Genomic DNA, 24,865 nt, shown 5'->3' with positions numbered 1-24,865 from the left:
CGCACAAAAAGAAGAAAAAAATACAAGCTGCCACCAGCACTACCCCTCAGATTCCAAGTAGATACACCTATGGTCTCAATTTGAAAATCCTAGATTATTTCCGTCTTGAATTATTGAACTCACAAGATTTTAAGAAAACTTGACCTTGACCTTGAAGTCAAGATCACTGAGATTTAAACTTGTCCAATGTACAGGCAGCTATGGTATCAATTTCAAAATCCTATGTTGCCTTGTTCTCGAGTTATCACACTCACAATCTTTGGTGTCCATGCTGCCCACCCGCCCGGCAAAATGACGGCAGCACTAGGGCTGCCACGATTAGTCGACTAGTCACGATTACGTCGACTATCAAAATCGTCGACGCGTCGTTTGAAGCTTTGTAAGATCACAAAAGATGCAGGAATAAGTAGTAGGATTTAAGAGTGTAATAACGGACTGAAACAGGAGATGGCAGCACTGCATGTACAAGGATGCCAGCTGCCGTTAAACCCAGAAGAAGAAGTAGCTCTGTCCCAGAATTCATAGCGCAGCCCAGCTCAGTTTCCAACAATGGCGGCAGCTAGTTAGTTTTAATATTGCTCTTATTATTCTTTCTGGGTCACAAAATAAACGTTTAACATATTATCAGGCGAGAATGTAGCTGTGTAAACCTCAAATATCTGCTCAGTTTATCAAGACACCGCATATTTTCAAAAGCGCTCCGACGTTTTCGAAGACGTCTGTTACCCACTAGCTCGATAGCGAGCCGGGGGCAAGGCTCACTAGAGCCCGTGAGAACACCGGACTCCCTGCAAATCGTTTTCAAACCCACCGCCGTCTTTCGCTACTCAGGTTAAACATGATATATAAGTCACTTAGATAACTTCAAAATGTTATTGTTTGGCTTTTTTTTAGTATTTTATTTGTTCCTGAGTAAATCGGTTTGGCTGAGATTAAAGTTATAGTTTTTACACAGCTGAATAAACATCAAGCAGACAGCTGATTATCAGAAGTGTGAGATGCTCGAGAATATACTCCGGTGTCCCATTATATTTTAGATAGCAAAGAGTTTATTAAACTTCACCGAAACAATCTGCAAATTTCATTAAAATTTAATAAACTATCATCTTGCCTTTATTTTTGGTTAGCACATCCCTTAAACACTTAAAGCTGTAAGTTAATGATAGTTATATAAGAGCAGATGCATGCTGGTGCAATAAGCTGTACGTTTTACATCCAATGGATGCATGATCTGATCAGTCAACTAATCGCAAAAATAATCTGTGACTAGTCGACTATCAAAATAATCGTTTGTGGCAGCCCTAGGCAGTACCCATCAGCCTTTCACAGCTGAGGGGTAAAAATTACAGGACGCCTCCAACTATCCTTGAAGGTAGTGAGCCAGAATGGCAGGACAGCATGACCCAATGTTACTGGTTGGGAGTTGGGTCTTCAGTCTTTCCTGTCTTGCCTGATATAGGATGCTCTTTACATTACACCTGTAGGTCAAAGGGGGACCAGTTTGACTCTCAAGAGCTGCTTTGAAGGTTACTGAAAAACACAAGTTAATCAACCTCAACAAAGTGGTGATTCATTGGATGACATTATGGTGTAGAGGTGTGATCATTTTAATCAAAATATCTTTAAATGATTATGTTTATACGTGTGGACATCAGTTTTGGAGAGATGCATATTTTCTCCTCGAAGCATATTTCTGTTAGCTTTCCTGGACAGAAGAAATGAGGAAAGTTGCTTAGGAAATGCATGTTTGAGTTATTCGGCTTACTGCGACAATCTCAACACTGTGCTTCTCGAAAATGTACGAACGACTAAACAACAGAGCAACCATACCTTTGAGGTGGTGGTCGTGGTGCCAGTGGAGGTCTCTGCTTTGCCGAAGGGCATCTTGACCAGCAGTTTGCCCGGAGTTTTCTCAACCACACGTTTCATTGCCACTCCTTCTGTAGCCTGCCTCATCTTCCCACTGCCTACAAAAACACAAATAGATACACAATTACAGAAAAAATAAATACTCAAATAGAAATACTCAGGAACAGCTTTCCAGTATAACTTCTAGAATCACATCTTTTAGTACCTTTGGGCCTCCCACGACCACGCCCAGATGGTTTCACCACCTTTGGTTTCTTGGGTGGGCGCTTCTCACGGCGGGAGGGGCTCCCACGCCCAGTAACAGTAAAGTCAAAATCATTAGGGTCGGTTGTTGTGTCACCAACCTTTTGGAAGTAGGCAATAAGCTCCACCTTGGAACGAAACGCTTTCCCCTCCGAGCTAAACAGCAAAAAAAAAAAAAAAAAAAAAAGCAAAAAAAAAAAAAGCATCACAAATGTTCATTTGGGGGTTTTACTCCTCTACATCCTGGAAAACGAGCACACTGTCAGGGTGGCTCAGGGCATGGCTTACTTGATTAGGTAGACATCAAACTTCCCAGCAGAGCGTCCAGACTTTCTCTGTTTCAGTTTGCGGGTCCAGCCTTCGGGCAGAGATGGGTCATCATACAGCGGCCCTCGGTCCCGAATGATGGAGCGCCGCTGCCTGGAAGATCCGGCAGACTCGCTACCACCTGCAGACTCTGACCCTGGCTCTGAGGGACCGGCCACTGGCTCTGACATCTGCAAGGAAAAGGTGAGCAAAAACTTGTCCTTCATCCTGAGCAAAATGTGTCATGATGTTCAGCAGGTGATGAAATTTGTCCCTCCATGATTCCACTGTTTCTACTAACTTCTAATGCAGTCTTTACCTGGGTCTGTTGCTCCAACCCTGTCTGTGGCTGCTGTGCTGTTGAGGTTGAAGCTGAGGCCATGGTCTCCGTCCCCCGCTCAGCATGACGACGTTCCCTGCGGGGTTTCTTGGTCTTGGACCTGTCTTTTTCCTTCCTTGGAGGCTGGGGTTCAATAGGTCCTTCATCACCTTCTTGCCCCTCCTCCCTGCACAAAAAAAAGAGAAAATCATACTGTTGACATTATGACCACAACCTGTTAACTGCAAGAATCCAAATAACTTCATAAATATAAGTTCATCCACATAGAACACTTTCAGATCAGTGTTTGACTGAATCAGTAAGAACACGTTAGGCTTCCTTTAGCTTCACTCTAGGGCTGCCACAAACGATTATTTTGATAGTCGACTAGTCACCGATTATTTTTGCAATTAGTCGACTAATCAGATAATGCATCCATTGGACGTAAAACGTACAGCTTATTGCACCAGCACGCATCTGTCAGTTCGCTGTTCTTGCCGGCTCTAGTGAGCCTTGAACCCTGGCTAGCTATCGAGCTGGTGGGTAACAGATGTCTCCGAAAACATTGGAGCACTTTTGCAAATATGTGATGTCTTGATAAACTAAGTAGCTGCCGCCATTGTTGGAAACTGGAATTGACAGGGCCGCACTATGAATTTTGGGATAGGTTGGGCCACGATGGATACACCCGACCCATCCTTCAAATCTGGGGAAATGAAGAATGCATTTTTTGGCCGCGTTTGTGGGAGTCTTCGAATTTGGACAGGCGTGCCACGTCCCTGTAACGTAATTGACCTACAAATGCAGCCTCCGAAGGATGCGGCCGCTAAATTTGGACACAGCTAAGAAACCCGGACACTACTTCTTCTTCTTTGGCGTTTAACGGCAGCTGGCATCCCTGGACATGCAGTGCTGTTCTTCTGTTTCAGTCCGTTATTACACTCTTAAATCCTACTATTTATTCCTGCGTCTTTCGAAATCTTACAAAGCTTCAAACGACGCATCGACTATTAAATTAGTCGTTGACAATTTTAATAGTCGACGTAATCGTGACTAGTCAACTAATCGTGGCAGCCCTACTTCACTCCCATCAAATGTTTGCAGAACATTTAACTCCAAAGATCCTTCAGACCTGATATTTGAGTTTGAACCATGTAAAAGCTGCATGAAGGCAAATTACGTGCCATTTTTCTAACCGCCAATACAAAGCTCTGACAGACTTCATAAAATTTAAAGCAGGACCTTCTTGAAGTAGATCACTGTCAGTGATTCTCACTGTATTACGTTCTTTGCATAAATGGTTAACAAGACCTGACCCTGGACCATTAATAAGCTGTTGCAATTTTGGCTGAGCAAAAAGTAGTTTAATAAGAAGTGTTATGTGTTTGCCACATCCATGGAGGACAGGTTGTGGTGATTGATTTAGGAATGAATTCTGATTAATTCCAGCAAATTATGTATGTCAGGGCATCTGTCCACAGACTGTTCCTTAAAAGAAAATGGGTCAAGATACAACACGACACCCTAAAACTCACAAGTCATTCCACCTAATAATGTTCAATGAAGACTAAAGATAATGGTTTAACAATGTCCAACATAAATGTTGTGAGAAGGCCTGTAGCGAGGAAACCAAGCAGCAATCACCGAGGCTAAAAATGAAGTGCCAAAACCTCCACTTCCTCTAATGGCCAATTGAGGCTGATTCTAAAAGTGAGACAATCTTCATAGACTCTAATGTTAAAAAGCTTTGGCTTCAGTGGATATCTTTACCAGCAGCACCCGCTAATCCAAATCTTGTCACTACTTGCTATACACACACTATAGCTGCCACACTATAGCTGCCAAAATGCTAACGCTTCATTTAATGCCTTTAAATGAAGAACCTGAAACCAATGGGTAACAAGGTGACTACGTCCATCTTTTATGTACGGTTTGTGAAATCTTACTTATATAGTACCTTGCCTGACCCTTGGGGCCCCCAAGCACTTATCTCGCAGACAGCCTTTATTTGGCTATTGGTGATTTGGTCTTCTATTTGCTAAAGCTAAAACTGGTGAGACGCTGTGACTCCCTCTCCATAATCCTTTGTCTGTTTGCTAAATCTGACTGGTGTTTGTAGATTACAAAAGCAAGCATGCGATCGCCTAAATGTTAATATAGAGTCCAACATCAGTGACACATGTCATGGTGGCTACTTCCATCAATCACTGAAAAGGAAAAAGTGGGCACCCAACATTATACATTATAACATTTTTATTACTTTTAAGACTTATTCTGTATTTATGCAGAATAAAGCAAATTCCAAAGGATTTACAAACTTTTTCCTGCAACTGTATGTAGTGAATGTTGGGATATTACACTATAAACCATGTATGTGATTGATTGGATCAATATCAGATTTCGGACCTTTCCAGAAATAAAGCCCATGTTAACAGTGGAGCTAAATGGGGTACAGACCTTTTTTTTGGTGATGGATGGATGGTAAAACTCCCTGCCTTTGTGTGTGGACCTCATAGTGAGGTTATCAGCTCAAGCAGCCTGGTGCTCTTATCCGGTCTTTAAGTCGGACGTCATTAGCCGTGCCTGGTCCCAAACTACGCTACAGGTCCCAAAGTCAAACGAACACTGCGGCATCACTGAGAGTCGAAAAAGTGTCTAAATATGTCCACCTGTAATAAAATGATCAGTGTGGCTGCTCTACCAGGTGTAACAATTAAGTTTAACATCCAGGCATCCATGAAAATTTTTTTATAAAATTTAACAGAGTTAGAAGTTAGCAGGGAGTAAGCTCGCTAGTTTCCATCTAAATACAATACAGCATGTTGTGACTGAGGGATTTCTGAAACAAATTAAGACGTACAGCTCTGCTATCACTTCCGACAAAAATGAAGACAGAAAACTAAACAGCAGTGATGTTTGTAGGGTTACTGAAGTTGGACTAGCTGGGATAAAATGACGTGCTACGTGATCACTAGCAACAAAGCTATCTTAGCATAATATAAACAGTGAAGCTGGAGGACAAAAACTAACTTTTTCACTCGATTAAAGTTAACGTGAGGGGTCCTGATGGTCAGGGACAAATGCAATTAAGATAACCTGTATTAGTCCCACACGTGGGAAATTTGTTATTGTAATCGCATGGCAGGATGCTATAAATGGACCAAACTTCAGTCAGAAGAACAACTGAGATAATCCATCCACAATACAAGGTTAGTCATTAACACACTGCTGCATGGGCTGGGCTGTAGATACATCTTACACAAAACTGAGGTGTGTTAAAAACTGAGCTTTAAAATAATAAGGATAATAGAAACCAAGAGAGGCCGACAGTAATCACTGACTGTTTTTAGGGGCTTGTAGATTAAATAGAACAAAATGCAAAGCATTAAAACCTGTTAAAAACACAACAGCCTTATTAAACACAGAGTGGTTTGGGCCCGGAAGCAGGATTCATCACATCATCACTTAAAGACAGGATTGTGAAGCAGTTGCAGGAAGTGCTGAGTTACAGTGACTGACTACCCCTGAACGCACCAACAGGAAGTCTTCAACTCACGCTATGGTTCGTCTTTAAGTAACTGTAGGTCACTGTGGTGTTTTTTACCCACTGCAGCAGCTTTGTAACAAAAAGAGATACACATCTAATGTTAGATTAGATAAGCATGAGCGGTGCATTTCCCCCTGATGCTTCTTGAACTTAACAAGTGACGATGTAGTTTGTGTCCTTTGCTCAGCTGAATACAACTACTTTATCTAAGAAAGCTTTGGATCAGCTGCAGCACACATTTTCAGTGTAGATTAATCAGTTTTTAATTCCCTCAGTACACCAAATTAGTTTTTAAAGTTATATGAAACTGTGATGGTTTTTATCTTGCTTTGACCGACCATCTTTATTTGGTGCAAAACGATGTTGAATTTCCTGTTTTTCTAACGGGGAGCAGAGGCTGTTTCTCATCATAAGTCTGACAGCTGGAACAAGATTAACCTTACTAAATAAACTCTGGCAGAAACCAGAAGAGACCAAAATCAGAGTCACTGGTGGAACTGACAGCAGAGGATAGATAGCTCTCTTCTGATTAAAAGACTAATCAGAATTTCTCATTAATATTTATGTGTTAAATGATTATTTCAGCAGCATGAGGGCTGAAGACGAGTCGGACCGGTGTTTACTTCACATTTCCAGTTAAATGTCACATTGAGACTGAAAATGTCAGACCCAACAGAATGCCTGTGTTTTCTTAAACTTTAAATCAGTCATTTAAAAACTTCAGTTCATAAAATGAATAAACATTGCTTCTGAATGCATGAAAACAAAAGCTCTGAGGTGGTTTTGAGACACTGAAATCTGTAATAGAAAATTCTTGTCTTAAATTGGCTGCATTCACGAGCACTTCCTCTTTTTCATATTCTCCTTCTCTTCTGCTTTAACCTGACAGATGTGTACAGATGGGTGCAATTGTTCTGTTTCTGAATGTTAATTGCTGGAACGAGATAAATCTGTGTAACACCAACTACTTTGTCTTTTCTGGCTATAAAATAAAACCTGCATGTTATAAAAACAGATTTATATATAAATAAAATATTAAAGTATCTGTGTGTTGTGTTTGGGTGCATTAGACATTCAGATTTCAATCACATTTATGTAAAAGCTTATCTGATTCATTATCTGCAGCACAGCCAAACTTATAGTTCACAAAGTCTATACATTCATGTGTTAACTTATGAGGAGACGGATGTAAAATATATATACCGTATTTTCCGCACAATAAGGCACACTTAAAATCCTTTAATTTTCTTAAAAATCCACAGTGCGCCTGATAATCCGGTGCACCTTATATATGAATTCTGGTTGTGCTTACTAACCTCCAATCGATTTTATGTGGTACACGGCGCTCAAAAATCTGTCAAAAAATGTTTTAGTACCACTTTGCTAAGCTATGAAGCCGCACCGCTTGATGGATTGTTGGATCAGGTAGTCAGGAGCCTCGCGGAGTAATCTGGGTCCAAAAACTCCGTCTGCTTCAGGTCCCAAAGTCAAACGAACACTGCAGCGTCACAGAGTTAAAACTGTCTAAATTCTTTCATCTTTAATAAAATGATCAGCGTTGCTGCTTTACCAGGTGTAACAATTAAGTTTAACATCCAGGCTTCCGTGAAAACAGAATTTATTAAATTTAACAGAGTTAGAAGTTAGCAGGAAGTTAGCTCGCTAGTTTCCACCTAAAAATGATATAGCATGTTCTGACTGAGAGATTTCGGAAAGAATTAAGATGTTCTCTGCTACCACTTTCAGCATAAATGAAGACAGAAAACTAAACAGCAGTGACATTTGTAGGGTTACTGAAGTTGGGCTAGCTGGGATAAAATGATGTGCAATAATGACGTATAATGACGTGGGATATAGCGACACAGCTATGTTAGCATAATATAAACAGTGAAGCTGGAGGACAAAAACTAACTTTTTCCCACTTGATAAAAGTTAATGTGAGGGTTCCTGATGGTTAGGAACAAATGCAATCCCAAGGCAGGATGCTATAAACGGACCAAACTTCAGTCAGGAGAACAACTGAGATAATCCATCCACAATATTAGTCATTAATATACTGCAACAACATGGGAATAAAGCAGCTGCAAGAGAATTCAACATTAATGAATCAATGGTACGGAAGTAGAGGAAGCAAGAAGAATGAGTTGAGTCAAGTTTGACTTATCTTACTGTTTAGTTACACTTAATGCGCTTTATAATCCGGTGCGCCTTATGGTCCGAAAAAATATAGTAAGGATTTGCTGGAGAGAGGAACAAAGCACAGGAAGCACAGGTAGGTAAACAACAGAACACCATCCAAAAAGGCTAAGCCAAGAAAATCCCAAAATACTGAAAGTCAAGTGAGTAAAAGTCCAACAAAAATCCACAAAGAGGAGCATGAGGAAGAAAGAAACAGACAATCTAACAAAGGGGAGGTCAACCTCAGTGTGTGGAATACAATAACATTGAGCAACAAATAGGTGAAACTACCAGGTGAAGGCAAGTAGAAAGGAGGGGAAACAGCAAAAGTGGGAAGGAAGCCCATGAGACACCTGGGAAAAATTGACCCTTCAATATAAAACAGGAAGTAACAACATGAGCACTCACAGAGCATAACTCTATTAAAAGGGTGTTGTACAGCTCTTACTATCCCCTTTCATATGATATATTACTCGATATGGTTTCTTTAATTTTTTTTCCAAGGTAAACTTTGACCTGGGTCAAATACTTAGCCTAGCTACTAGGTACTCATGTTCCCCAACGCCTAGTATACTGTTGTGAAGTTTGAAGACAAGACAATCCATAAAAAAATTGAGGGTAAAATAAAGTTTTTACCCAGGCCTTGACCTGAGGCACACCAAAATAAAATCAGCTCGAGCTGTTATTGATATCTACTGTCACACAAAATTTGAAAATGATATCTTGAAAACTGGATGCTAGACTGCTAACAGACACACAGACAGACAAATGGAACCTATTGCACAGTCCCTCCCTTCAGGGGAAGAAAGATGAACAACAGAAACATGAACACTAAAGACAAACAGCAACAGTGTCTCCCTGGTCAAAAACCATAGGTTGAACAGTTGTGATAGTCACGACACTGCAATAAAGAAGTTAAAGGCATGTGTCTATTTTTAACACTACACTTGACTGACAACTAATTTGCTTACTAAAGCCACACAGTGACCTCTCATACACAGACCAGTATTATCAACACCTCTTATTTTTTTCATGTAAACAACTTTACATGAAAGGTTGTCAAGCCGTCATGTGAAAATTCTGACTCAGTTGCTGCATGGTGAACTTAACATGCGCAGGCTATCACAATGTCAGCATTTTAAAATCGGTTACTGCATAAGTGGCTAACAGTCACCTCAATAAGATAAGAGCAAGAGGTCAAACGTTTGATATTTTTATTTGATATAAGGATATAAAATGCACAGTGTTTATAATGGAAACTTTTCTTTTTTAGAACGTCTAGAGAGGTTGAAAAAACACTTTGGTGAAACCTTTGTTTTGGTACTGTTTCAGTGCTCAAATGCTTAGTCCTATTCTGAAAGCAACACAAACTGTAATAGCCGAGATTCAACAACCATGGACATAAATCAGTACATATTAGACCATACAAATCAATAGAAGTCAAAAGTATTTCACAAACTGTTAGGAGACTGTGTTAAAGTATTAGCTGGGTAATGAGAGAAGGTGGGGGAGGTACAGGAAGAAAATAACAGCAGAAGAAAACTATAAATGAATGGATACCACGAAGACCATGATGAGGCAAGAGTAATCTTAAAACTAATCTTTTTTGGTCTTCCTGTCATTCTACCACTTCCTTTCCTCTGCTTCTTCCTTTGTCTCGCCAACCACCTGCATGTCTTCTTTCACATCAATAACCCTCTTGTTTGGCCTTCCTCATCTCCTCGTTTGCCTCATAGGTCCTCCACAGCATCCAACTCCCATTAATTCTCAATCACACTTTTCTAATTTCCAACAACAAAGAACCTATAAGCACCATCAGAACTTTAATATTTCACATCCTAATGTGTTGAAGCTGGAAGAGTTTCTCCAAAAGCTCAGTTCAGATGTGACAGACAAGTCTGAGCAGCTGACTGATTAGTCTGATCTTCATGGGGCTTCAGGCTGCGATGTAAACACAAAAAACAAAAAGCGCTTTTGGACCAAGTAGTTCTCTAGGTCCCTTTGGGCAATCTGGGAATCCATCTGCTAGTCTGCTGACTTAACCCCTGGAGGCCAATATTTTAGGTCCCCCAGTTTAGCTGGAGGATATCCAAGCCAAGATGTCCTCTTCCATCCAACGGCTATTGTTTACAAACTCAGAAACATAAAAAACTAAATAAAAATAACCTGATAAAAAGTTAAACCGTCATCAGAAAAACCTGTTCTACCCTGTGATTGGTGAATAGCGATGACACTAGGTTTTAAAATCTGATCCCCTTATTCTCCTTAAAGACCATTTTAAATGTATTTATTTGATGTTGAGTCTTTTAAATTTAGTCTTGCATATTTTTTGCAGTGGTTATTATGTCACATCACTGAACTGCACTAGCCTGCATCTAGGATTACCCCTACTAACTTTATATATGTTGCTAAGACTCACATTTTACTTTAATTACTTGTATAAAAACATGAATATTTGTTTACATGAACTGTATGCTGAAAACTCTCAAATGTCTTGTTTCTATCCAAACTGTGAAACACTCTGTGATCCTCACAATTAAAATGAGTATCATCATTATTATTCTCAGTAAAGCTGTGGTATTTTTGATAGAAGCTGGAATGAATGTTGGTTAACCTCACTTACATACTGATAAATGAGTCAGCCTGTAGTGAACATAAGTAGACGGATATCAGCTGAACAACAAAAGGTAAAAAAAATAAATAAATAATTTTTTACACATATTTTCACTAACCCCTTCAGAGTCTTTTTAGGTTTAAAAAAGTAAAATACATTACCTAACTTAAATATTGCACTTTGTGTCGCACTGGCAGAGACTAGGCATTGGTAACTATCTTTTTCTTAGTCTATGAAAATAGGAAGATGTGAGTTTAATGACAAATTGCACCTAAATTAACAATTGCTCTTGCTGGTTAAAGCCAGTGCTCAGAAATGCTTACAAAGATAACTCTGATGTACGTCTGAGAGGTTTCTTTTTTCCTTTTAACATTAATAAACACATTCTTAAAATTGGCCAGATGCTTTTAGTTTACTTTACTGTTAATTCTAAACTGACATCAACCAAATAGTTTTAAATTTGGTTTATATTTCCATTTTAACTTCGGTAGACACAAGGCAGACACGGTTAAAAACGTATCATTTTCTGACGCAGAGCAAACCACCAGTGCAGACAGGCCACTGCCTAATGAAAAGGGAAAAAGCATGGGAAAAGCTACCCATCATATGACTTCAGCTAGACCGAGGATGTTCCTTCAGCAGTCAGTTGGTGGGAATAGTTTGTTAATGCTGACATGATGCCAACACTTCAAAACAGCACTATATCTGGACCAGAGGCAACCAGGCTGTTTGAAAGGCAATGGAGGCAAGGTGTATGGAGGTATGTGGAAATGGAGTGTCAACACGTCACATGACACCATGCTGAGTCCAGATAATGCAAATAGGCTAAAATAACAAGAGTCAAAAAAGAACCGGCTGGATGACATATGGCAAAAGCGAAGGCCGACATGAAGTAAAAGCTGACCGGACAAGTCATGGAATGAAAGTCATCACATACAGTGTGGTTTTATTGAGCATTTAGGCTAAATAAGGTCTGGTTTTCAATATCAGTCCATTACTCTAGATTATGTTCTATTTTATTGCTAGAATTTAGAGTCGTTTCATACAGCCAGTGTTTTACCTTTTTTACGAACAACTAATATCATCCCTTGTCCAACAGTGCGCATATTTAAAAAAAAAGGTAGTATTTCTTCCAAGAATCTAAAGTAGTATTACACAGCTCCTACCTACTGACTTTTCAACAGGCATACGAAACCAGAATCAGCCAGCTCCAAGGACATTCAGAGTAGGGATGGGCGATGTATCGAATATACTCGGCGTATCGCGAGTTTTTTTCACGTACAACGGCTAAAATGGCTTTATTGTAAACATCGAGAATAAATTGACATAGAAATATTAAGCTGTCTGCCTGTAATTCAGAGGTTTTTTCTCCCACACGCTGCAAATGCACCATTCGTCCTCCCCTCCCAACCAGAAAGTTTGCTACCCACACTGCACTGAGCATGCGTGTTTATATACTACCAGATAGGGAAAAATATGGCGACAGCGGGATTTTCAGATGAGGAAGGGAACAAGACGCGCTTTCGTTTGGATTTCACAAGGAGATTGTTGAACAAAATGCATCAATTTGCAAAACATGCCCTAAAATTATTGCTGCAAAAGATAGCAGCACCACAAATTTATTTATTGAAAAGTCATCCACTGCAAAATTAAGGATGTTTTACACTGAATGTCAACGTCCCCCCACACGCCAAAGAAAACATTAAATAAACCAGCTGTGATACCTGGTCTTGGTCAGTCGTTTCTATGGTCACTATCTAGACTTTTGTTTCTGTAATTTGAGGTCACCACATTTTTTTATATTACTATTTTTATATTTTACAGTCATTTTTAGATTTACTATCACAGTATTGTCATTGTGAAAAACCTCTGTGTGCAACTGATGGTTAAAAAATGGTTAAAACAAAACATTTCAATTCAAAGAAGAAAAAAATATTGAATGATCCTTTTGAATGAGTATAGCAGTGCAATTTTAAGCACTATATAGTTAAAAATAACATATCACGATATATATATTGTATTGTGATATAGCCAAAAAATATCATATTAGATTTTCCTCATATCACCCAGCCTAATTCAGCGTGTGTGATTTCACTGAGTCTGCTGTCTATCGAGCCAGAACAGCAGACAGGAATCCAAATGTGAACCTGTTGTCTGTTCCTGAACTTGAAGACCACCATCCACCACACGACACCAACCTACCTACAATGTCCTCTATAATGCTCAGGTTGTTGAAAGACGCATTCAGAGATGAACTGTTGTTCTAATAAATTAACAGAGGAGGAAACTTTATTGGCAAAGAAAGTTATCAAACCCTCAAAGGTGCAAATACTTTCGGATTCATTACCCTTATCACAGACAACTATCCAGCACCCGAGACGAACCTGGGGACTAAAGCTACGTCTACACTAATCCGGTTAAATTTGAAAAAGGCGTTTTCGTCTAAAAACGCTCCATGTCCACACTATCGTTTTCAATTGTTTTCATCCACACTGAAAAGGCTGTTAATGTACTGCGCATCCGTGAAACGTAAGATGATTGACTTGCGTCACTTCCATATGCCGTTTATTTACTTTCCAGCTCTTTGAAAAGTCGCAGCAAAATGCAGAGGAAAAGTGCCCAGTTTTATCTGGAGCTATATGGAGCATGTACAAACTGACATTAACCTTTAATAGAACTGTCAAAATTAGGAGCAAACAAAATGACTCCTCTACAATGTCGTCCGCCATCTTAGTTGAATTCTTCACATGACTGCATCATATGACTAAAATGCGTCATCGTTTTCGAAAGCCTCCATCTTCGCAGTCCACACAGCGATGCGAAAACGGCTTTTCAAATTAATCCACTTTGGAGAGCGTCTTCAAAAAGTTCAGTTTCCCTTGACCAAAAACGCCGTCTCGGTGAGAACGACAGGCCAAAACGGAGAGAAACAGATGCATTTTCAAATGAAAACGTATCAGTGTGGACATGGCCTAAAACACACACACACACACATTAATTTCAGTATATTTTGTTGAGATGATATGGTATTAGGAGCAAATTCTAAATTTGAATATTAACAGAAATTTGCTCTTTGTTTAACTGTTACATTGGATTTGATACCAGGTATCATAGCTGAGGAATATCATACTGAAGCTGAATGAAAATACGTTGGAGTTTTTTGGTTTTGCTTTCTTCCTTTTCAGGCTTTAATACTTGTGAAAACATTCATCTGATTTGAAGCAATTTAAAGAACATTATGTGCCTTGTATATGAGAAGCTCTGAACTAAAATCAGTCCCCTACCTCCAAACCTGTGGTTTCCACAGGCCTCCAAATCTGCTGTCAGAGATCACATAACGAATCTTTCTACGTTAACCTGAGCTCCACTCCCGAGAGTCCATATTTATAGAGACATGTCATGACATGTCTCTATAAATATGCTATGAATATGCCATTAAACAGTTTTTTTTTGTTGTTGTTGTTGTTTTTTGCTTTTGAGAAAACTAATACAGTAGGGGTTGGGAATGTTGCATAACTCCTATTAAGACATGAATATTTCCACTGGAACTTCTTCAGGAATCTCTGAGATGGTCAGGTGGGAGGCACCTGGTAAACTGACATGGAGTGACCCACAGGTTGTGTCTGAAATTATCCACTGATTCACTCCTCTTACTCCCTGTATCGAAAGTTGCTCTGGTCATTTTAATTATGCTGTCACAACATGACAGATCAACATTAGCTAGATTAATATATATCCAGGTGTATTTCTGTCATAAATGATATCATACTAGGGCAGGAAAATATGGCCAAAAATATTTATCACGATATATATTTGAAAATTTGCGATAACGATATAACTGACGATACCACAACTTTATTAGTGCAAAAAACCCCATCAATTTATTTTCACTTAAACAAGCAGCTGTTTATATTAGTTTAGTTCATTAGTTAGTTCCCCCTAGTGTTTGCTGCTTTTGTCATAAGGCGTGCAGCTATTTAAAGCTACGCCGATTGTTTGTTGAGTCAGCGTCTTGTCACCATGCTAGTTACAAACCAATTCTGGTTCATCTGTTTCACTCAACGATCCGCTTTCGCCCTTCTCATTCTCCGCTGCCGCCATGTTTTTTGTACAATGTGCGTATGAAAACCAAGGCACTGCGCATGCACGTTTTACCCATATTCTATCGTGATATTTCATTTTTTTAACATTGCCTAAAATTGTACTGGTATTACCGTGAAAGGTATAATATGGCCCAGCCCTATATCATACAGCAGTATTTTCCTTAAATTAGTAATTACACCATGAACATCTAACACTGGTTGTTATTTTGAGATACTTCAAGTGCATAAATAGGCTGTATAAAAAGTCACTATACATTCACACATCACTATGAAATGGTGAACTCACCAAATATAGAGAGCTAACAGAAAAGCAGCCTGAAATCAGACAAAATTATCACCTTGTTGCACTTTCACTCTCACATTTGAAAACAGTTGGACACAAAAGACAACAAAAAACATCCAAACATGTGTGCTGACTCAGCAGGGATCATAATAAATGTGAAAAGTTGAGAATAATTATTTTAAAATGCCACAGAATGTCTGATAGTTGAACTGATGTCAAGCATTCATCTGTGTTTTTCATCATAATTCGATGCAGAAAACATCAGACTGCAGGAAGTGAAGTGCATAACCTCAGAATTTCCTGGAGGGCCTTCAGACCCAGGGGTGTGTCCAGAGACGGGGCATGGGGTGGCACTGGCCCCCCTTAAGAGCTCCTTTCAAAACATTAGCTGCAGCTGTAAAATTTAAGATGTAAGTCAAATAAATAACTTAAATCCCTAAAAATCCCTAAACACTGAACACAATTCTTAAGACACACATAGTTTTGGTTGCACTACAGCTGCAACCAGTAAAATGCCATGACTGTAGTGATTCAAGTATTTATCCCGTGACTCATTCATCAAAGTACGCATTCAATATTTTAATACTTTATTTAAGACCCTTTTTTTCCTCTGCTACTGTGGGTGAACATTCAAGGCTTTGTTGATCCGGGATTTATTTAAAGTTTATCTTGAATGTGAACTTTACTTTCACGCTGGTTCTTTTGTTATGACAGTAATATAAAATCCTACAAAGCCGGTCCACATATATGGATGTCAGTAAATTATTTCATTAGCACAAGTAAGAAATACTCCCAGACTGGCATTTCTCATTATACAACTTTAACAAATGAATTATATTTCTTGCACAGATTGGAAAAGTTCTCATTATGCAAAAACAAACAGATTACATTACTGGACTACAATTACTGAACCAATAATATGTGTATATCGTTTTAATGGGAATGATTTTAATTAGTGTGGATGCTGATTCAGCAAATTAGTCTTTAATTGATTCAAATGGTCTAGCTTTTGGCAGATTGGTGTCATTTGGTGAGTTCAAACTGAATATTCCAATTGGCTGATTCAATTAGAGCCTATTCAAGCCCCGTTTCCTGATTGGTGAATTACAGTTCAACAGGCAGCTGATGTGACCAGAGTAAGCAGAAAGAGCCAGACAACCACAGGCTCTCACTACAGACACCTACAGCCAAGTCCTAAGTAAGATAGAACTTATCCAGAAGTTTGTCAGATTTCCCAATAAAAATTTTCAAAAAAATTTTCAAAAATAAAAAACTCCAGTTACTCACAGGAATATTGAAATAAAGCATTAAAGTGTTCAAAAAGAAAGTCACCAGTTAATTACAGAAATTTACCAGGCCACTTTAAATGTGTCTCCAATTACTTTGGGAAATTTAAAAGTATGCATTAATGTGTGCTATTTTCAAAGTAAAAGCTTCCTGGATAGTTTTAGAAAGTTATCAGCATAGTCAAAAATAATTTTAGAAAAAAATCAAAATAAAAGGACACTTGCATGAAACATTCACGAGAAAGAAATTTGTCTGTTCACGGAGAGTGACTTTTTTGTGCTAGCGCAAATATGAGACCAGTGTCTTTCAATAGGAAGTATATTCTGTGTCCGCAGTATGTATGTTATCCATACAAAACAACACATCAACATGGCAACCAGGACAACAGAGCTTTAAGAGTAGTAGTGACCGTTTTAGCCCCAAACCTAACCACTTCATATTATATATACATATATATATATACACATATATATATATATATATATATATATATATATATATATATATATACACACACACACACACACACACAGTGGAACCCCGACTTACGAATACCCCGTTCAACGAAAACTTCAAGTTACGAAGGCAATTAACAGCAATATTTCTGCCCGTGTTATGGCAAAATGCCCGCGTAACGAAATCCGCTGGCTCTGATTGGCTGAGCCCAGAATGCCTACAATGCCCAGAATGCCTTCCAAATCATGTGACAACCCCCTTGGCTTTCGTACTTGCGCTTAGCTGTTCCGCTTGAACGACATATTGTTGTTGCAGTTAGCAATTAGCCTATCGTTCACTCAAAAGGCACGATGGGTGCTTCGACTTACGAAAATTTTCGACTTACGAAAGACCCTCAGGAACGAATTAATTTCATAAGTCGGGATTCCACTGTGTGTGTGTGTGTGTGTGTGTGTATATATATATATATATATATATATATATATATAAAAACAGGAGGAAGGCAGATTCAAACTCAGGCCTCATATTAGTTACACATATTTCTTAATGATGAAAAAAACTAAACCTTTGCCTGGCTTTTTGTTTCCACTGGCAGGAATGAGCTTCCATATAAATCAGTACATATGAGAACACAGTAGTGAAAAATTATTTTCAGAGACACAAAGAAATTCGCATTTTTATCCACAAACACAAGTACATCGACTGCAGAGTATGACATCTTTACAAGCTGAGTATTTTGATTTGCACATAGACTCTCTATTTTGAAGCACGAATGTTAGCTTTTTGACTGGTACCATGGTGACTTTAGTGAGCCATTATATTATTATATTATTCTTTTATCTATTATATAGATAAAAGAGTGACAATTTATCACCCAGTGCTAATATGTGCTAATTAGTAAATGGACTGATTCTTATATAGCACTTTTATGCTCTCCCGGAGTATTCAAAGCGCTGTATACAACATGCCTCATTCACCCATTCACACCCACTCATACAAGCACTTCTAAACACAAGTGCAAACTAATCTACATTCACACCCATTCACACTCCGATGAACGCATCGGAGGGCAACTTGGGGTTAGTATCTTGTCTAATGATATTTGACATGCAGACTGGGGAAGCCAAGGATCGAACCACCAACCTTCCAATCAGTAGCTGATCTGCTCTACCATCTGAGCCACACCAACTAATTTGTACTAATTAGTACAACTGACTATTAAAAAAAGCCTACAGTTACTAAAAAAAAAAAAAATAAAAAAAAAAAAATAAAAAAAATCACCCTACTCATGAGTTGTTATGACAGGAGATACTATCCATAATAGTCTACAATGTATTTTGTACCAAAGTCTAAATATGATTTTGAATGCTGTAAAGTTTGGCATTTTAACACTGGACTCTAAGGAGATGGCCTCATTTTTGGACAGCCTCAAGTGGCCATTGGAGGAACAGCAGCTTGTAGCATCTCTTCCTGGGCTTCAGTTTTGCCCTGTGAATGTTTTTGGTTTTTCTTCAAGGGGGGTGGGCATGGCACCCAACCCCCAAACTTTTAGACACACCCCTGGATGAGTAGGAAACCGATGTGTTTTTATTTTGATAAATTCTGCCATTGTACAATGTGTGTGTACATTTAGTGCATGATGGCAGTGATGCTGTTGAGAGACAAACGCTTCAGTGAGTGTTGGTGCTGCTGAAGCTGCAGGTGGAACAGGAAGTGAGCTGCTGAAGAAACTAGGACACACAAACACACGCACGCACAGGGTGATGGGTTCTACTCCCGTTCTGCAGTTATAAACATGTGCAAAAAGTGGCAGACACTCTGTGTCTATGTGGCTCAGCGGCACTAAGGCAGCTGGCCGCTAACAGGGTAATGACCTGTTTCAGCCCGCTTTGGGTAGGTGGGTGGGTGGAGGCTGCGAGTGCAGTGAGGGAGGTTAGCCCAGGTTACTGGTGAGCGGGGTTAACCCGGGTTAGTGATGAGCAGTGTGAACAGCCGGACCCTCCTCTCATGAGAACACTGTTTGCTAACCAGCTAGCAACCGTTAGCTCCTGCCTGTCAGACGGAGCGCGGGAGGAGGGGTGCACCGTCGCCGCTAAGCCGCGGCTGGGATATTTGTGACAACTCCCCGGCCTGACTTCCAGGAGAGTTGTGGTAAAGTCGGAGCGGCCCGGTAGTGCGCGGAGGACGGGCTAAGCTAAGGCTAAGCTCCGCTCCGCAGCTAAAGTACAGACTGAGCAGTAAGTTGGTGACGTATTCCTGCTAACCCCGCTCCGCCGCGACAGGCCGGGGTAAAAATCAACGCACTTTCACTTCGATAAAACAAACGACAGAAATGGCTCTCAGCCGTCGGAGCCACGGTAGCGGTGGCACGGTAAGGGAGGATAAATGTAAAAAGCCACTTACAGTCTCTCCTCTCCGCTCTCCACGGCGGCCATTTTTATTTAAATAAATAATTTTATATTAAAAAAAAAGCTCCAAACATCTCTGCTCCCTCCTGCTGCACCCCGCCCCCTCGGACTCCATCTCCAACCGCCGTCAACCGCCAACACCGCGAGATTTGCTCCGACATGGGGTCAACAGCACGGTGCAGGGGCGGTGTAGTCCCGCGAGAAGACGGTCAAAGTGAGACGTTCTAGTACCGCTTTGAATATATCTGTAAAAATAACAAACGTCAAAATATCAGCGTCAGTAACGCAAAAAATATATGCAAAACCGATATAAAATTAAAACAATACATTTTAAAGTATTTAAAGTAAGTATTAAATATGTAACTGTTTACAAGATACACTGTTAAAATGGTTCAAAACAATAAATACGCCAAATCTTAAACTTTTATAAAATGTCTCATAATGTTTTTTATTACACTTTATTTTATGTAAATATTTTCTGACACACATCTACACTTTAACTCACGCCTCCAGAAGAATTTCTATTGCAACAGAAGACAGGGAGGCATGCTTAAGGTCTCCACTTTAGAAGGAGCTTTTTTCCAGAAGTTAGGTCAGTGCCTGTTGTGTCAGAAATCTAAGGACTTTCTGGTGGATGCTGACAGTGAAAGAAGCTGTCAGGTTAAAGAAGGAGGCCTTTGGGCTTAGTTCAGCGGTCCCCAACCCCCGGGCCTCGGACCGGTACCGGTCCGTGAGTCGTTTGGTACCGGGCCGCGAGAGTTGAGGCTCAGGTGTGAAATGTATGGTTTTCAGGGTTTTTATCGGTTTTCAGCATTATTTTGTTATCGTTTTTATCGTTAACTCGGTTTTCCTGGGTCTTTTCATGTGTGTTATGAATAAATCTTTTTTTCGGTACTAGTTTTATTTTGTTGTATTTATCCACGACACCTTAAAGGCCGGTCCGTGAAAATATTGTCGGGCATAAACCGGTCCGTGGCGCAAAAAAGGTTGGGGACCACTGGCTTAGTTGATCTGTTGGATTCCTGAAACACTGGAAAGGCACTGGAAGGCTAGAAGAGCTGAGAGTTTGACTGGTTAATAAGCAAAAGTGTGGATGTTGGAGAAGTTTGAGACAGAAGAACCTTTGGTTAGCCTGAAGGAGCCACTCAGGAAGGAAAACAGAGAGTTTCTCAGACTGTTTGCAGCCATGGAGGATAGTTTTTGACCTGGGCTTGGGATGTTCCTCAAAGTGCACTAGAATGAGAACGCTGAAGTATCCCTGAACGGTTCGATCTACGTTCCAATCCTCACCTATAGTGATGAGGTTATGACGAAAAGAATTACATCACAGATAAAAGAAGCTGAAATTAGTTTTCACCACAGAGTTCAGAGAAGGCCCCCCCAAATCACCATCAACAGCGCTGCTGTGGAGAGAGTGAACAGCTTCCGTTTCCTAGGTGTACATCTAGCAGAGGATCTCACATGGTCAGTACAGGTCAGTACACATAAACAAAACAGTGAAGAAGGCGCAGCAGCGCCTCTTCTTTCTCAGGAGACTAAAAACGATTTGGCATGAGCCCCCGCATCCTCAGGACCTTCTACCGCTGTGCCATTGAGAGCATCCTCACTGGATGCATCACCACCTGGTATGGCAACAGCGCTGCTTACAACTGCAAAGGTCTTCAGAGAGTGGTGCAGTGTGCCGAAAGGATAATTGGATGTGAGATTCCCTCCCTCCAGGACATCTACAGGAAGCGGTGCCTGAGGAAAGCGGGGAGGAACATCAAGGACTCCAGTCACCCCAGACATAAACTGTTCAAACTACTTCCATCAGGCAGGAGGTATAGCAGTATCCGGCCCCAAACCAGCAGACTGAGAGACAGCTTTTTCCATCAGGCCATCAGACTGCTGAACACTTCATAGACACCTCACCTTCACTTACCGGAACTTTGACATTATGCACTCCATACTGTACATATAGGCCATTTCTTTTGCACAATATCCAACTGCTAAACTCTGTATATTTTATTTTATTGTATTTTATTATATATATGTATACACACACACGCACACACACACATATTTGGTATACATATTTAGTAATGTGCATGCATTCTTATATTTGTACACATATTTATTCTTATAATTCTCATATTTCTATTTATATATTTTGCTTTGTTCTTATGTTATTTTTATTTTGCATACCTCTGTTGCTTGTGAATCTTGCACACAAGAATTTCACTCGTATGTGCTGTACTGGTGTACCAGCACATGTGGTGTGACAATAAAAACTTGATTTGATTTGAGTGTCTGGGCTTAGCCTTAGACGTGACATCTGGTGGGAGCTTGGAGTAGAGCTGCTACCTTAAAGTTGAAAGGAGCCAGCAGAGATGGTTTGGGGATCTGATGAGGGTGCCTGTCAGACATGGGCTGGAAGTAGAACCCAGGGGACACACTCTGGAGATAATATGTCTTATCTGGGCCAACAATTGTCTTGGAATGACTCTGGAGGAACTGGAAAACTTGCTGGGGGAAAAGACTGTCTTGAATACCCTGTTGCTGCCACAGTGACCCATCTTAACCCTTTATTTAAAAATGAAGTGAAAGTTGTTAAGAGTAAAAGTTTTTTTGGAGGCTTGTTTAGCACACATTAAAACCAGATTACCTGCAGAAGAGCCAAACACAAACACAATGCCCGGCAATCTGGCTGCACTGTGGATAGACCCACACAGTCCATTATTGGCAGCCCACTGTAGCAAGTACTAGCATAAAATGAGGGCACACCTGGACCCCACTGTGGGTCTGCAGCATACCCACGGTGTGGACCCAGGTGTGCCCCACATTTCAGACTGAGACCCAGTGGGCTGACTACCTGGCCACCACAATCCAGGGCACATTACCACCGCCAACTGGTATGGAGTGTGACTCTTAATTTTTCAATGAATATTAAAAAAAAGCAAATTTTAGCCGCTTCCTTAAGTATAATTTATGTCCTGGAAATGTGTCAGTCTGCGTACACATTTCCGTTTGAACTGAGAGGGGTTTTCACTCACCACAGATGCGCTCCTGTGCAGTTCTCCAAAATCTCCACTATCCGTAGGCGTTGGATCTGCCAAATCCTGATTGGTTGATAAGTGGGCTGGAAGAGGGAAGAGAGCAACAGCGGCATTCACCAGGAACTGGAGACACACAAAGCAAACACTGAAGCTCAAAAATAAAGCATGAAAAGCACAGACAGTGTCTGCAGTGGACACTTTTTATTATTTTTAAAACTTGATTTCATTTCAGCTCTTTGTAACTTTGCCCTTTTCCTGGGCTGGCAGACAGACCAACAACAGCTGACGAACCAACAAAGAGTGAAAGTGACCCACAGGCCAGCTGTACCACATATTTTGTGTGCTGCCTCTATCTATAACAGAGCGTGCTGTAGGTAGACGGGCCATCCTCGAGCTGCCAGCGGCCTGTGAACGCATTCCCTCTGCTGAGCCATAAATTCCACTTCATTCACATGTAGTTTGACCTATCAGCCTCGACAAAACAAGCGATATAAAGGTATAAATCAATACAGTTCCAGCCATTAACAATTGTGAAGCTGTTTTGGAAACTACTAAACAACTTATAACCAATCCCCATCCCAAGGTCCAACCCAATATATATTATTGGCTGTGGCTACAATGTAGCTTGCCATCACCAGTGTGTGAATGGGTGCTTGAATGTGTGGATGACTGAACGTGTAAAGCGCTTTGGGGTCCTTAGGGACTAGTAAAAGCGCTATAGAAATACAGACCATTTACCATTTAAAAAAAAGATACTCAAAATTAGGCAAGTCCAGTTGTTTTCAAGGAATTAAAATAAATGATAAAAAAAACTGCCACATCTGTAAAAACTTATTAGTGTTCCCTCTGAGTCTGAATTAGATTTTTTCCAGTTTTTATAAAAAAAACATTTAACATATTTCAGCCAAAGTGATGTAGCTGCAGGATGAAGAGCTTTCAAGGACAGCAAAATTCTACAGTGCACCAACAGTGACTGCATGTATAAATGAATGTAAACCACTTCACTGTGGATCCACTTGCTCTCAAAGGGGTGAAAAAACCCAACAACAATAAACTCAAATCCTATCAAACAAATAAGCCTGACTTGAAAATATGAAAATCGGACATTCTCTGATATCTTTTACTTCTTGCCTGTGCGGACCTACACAGGATAAACAACAGTTTTGCCTGTTGGGGTCCCTCTGTGGGTTTTCTGTGGGCAAACACACTATGGGTTGACCCACAGAAAACCGTCATGGGGGCCCTGTGGGCCCTGTGGGCTAAAAACACCATGGCACCCGCACAGGATGACCACAGGGGGGCCAATGAGCGTTTTTGGTGGGCAAGCCAACTGTGCAACGTCACCCATTTATGTAGTATAACATGAAACTAGTGGTGAAGCCCATAAAGTCAATGAAATCATTCACTGAGGTCACAGAGCGGGGAATCATAGGGACATTTTTTTCACAATGTGCTTCCACTTTAGTCGCCCCCTGGTGGTAATTATGAACATTGCAGATTTTGTCTTTAACATGGACAATATCAGAGTCAGAAAGGAGGAAAATCCAGGGTATTCTCATTGACTAATGACCCCGTGGCACGCTCACTTTCACAGTCATATCCACGCCTCATACGTCATGTCCAGTTTCAAAACACTAAGATGGCAAAAACACTCTGTTTGGCTTTCAGCAGTGGGTGGCGTAATGGTGGCACATTTTTTAGTCTTTTTTACCAATCTGTCAAAGAGGTAACTCAGAGAGCCAGACAACCGTTTATGCTCATGATCACACAGTCAATTTAGAATCAACAGTTAACCAAACTCAATGCATGCCTTTGGGCTGTGGGAGGAAGCGGGAGCATCTGGAGAGAACCCATACGTACATGGGGAGAACAAGCAAACTCCATACAGAAAAGCCCCAGACTGAATTCAAACCCACAACCTTCCTGCAATGAGGCGGCAGTGGACTGAAATGACAATTATGTAGGGACCTCAGCATTGGAGGGGACCCACAAAAATTAATTCATGCTAATTTTTAGAATTTGTCTCAATGTCCTTTAGGTCGAGTCAAGACAGCCACATAAAGGCAACGAAGACCGGAAAACAAAATCTATCACCCCTATTTTTTATTTTTATTTTTTTTACTTTTTTCATGCAATTAAGCATTTCAGTTCACCAGTGTCATGAAAAGAATAAACTGTGTAACTGTAGTTTATAGAAAGTACCTTTAAAAAACAATC

At 40.3% G+C, this 24,865-nt stretch overlaps 1 protein-coding gene across 2 annotated transcripts in view; it reads right to left on the bottom strand.

The window, feature by feature from the left end:
• mecp2 (methyl CpG binding protein 2) overlaps window positions 1-22,805 on the bottom strand; it is a 31,684-nt gene extending 8,879 nt beyond the window's left edge. Inside the window, exons 1-6 of one of the 2 annotated variants that reach the window (XM_040022644.1) lie at window positions 22,646-22,729; window positions 19,609-19,858; window positions 2,738-2,924; window positions 2,401-2,609; window positions 2,075-2,268; window positions 1,831-1,967 (exon numbers count right to left, since the gene is read on the bottom strand). In XM_040022644.1, coding sequence (XP_039878578.1) covers window positions 1,831-1,967; window positions 2,075-2,268; window positions 2,401-2,609; window positions 2,738-2,924; window positions 19,609-19,640 — 759 coding nt within the window. In that variant the 5' untranslated portion in view covers window positions 19,641-19,858; window positions 22,646-22,729. Of the gene's footprint in view, window positions 1-1,830; window positions 1,968-2,074; window positions 2,269-2,400; window positions 2,610-2,737; window positions 2,925-19,608; window positions 19,859-22,645 lie in introns of both variants that reach the window. The other variant, XM_040022643.1, reaches the window with a different exon arrangement.
• Between the last annotated feature and the right edge of the window lie 2,060 nt (window positions 22,806-24,865).

This window comes from Simochromis diagramma, unplaced genomic scaffold (genome assembly GCF_900408965.1).
Source record: "Simochromis diagramma unplaced genomic scaffold, fSimDia1.1 OVJJ01000308.1, whole genome shotgun sequence".
NCBI lineage: Eukaryota > Metazoa > Chordata > Actinopteri > Cichliformes > Cichlidae > Simochromis > Simochromis diagramma.
Note: the sequence above shows the minus strand (reverse complement) of the source record. Positions and strands in the feature narration are given on the sequence as shown.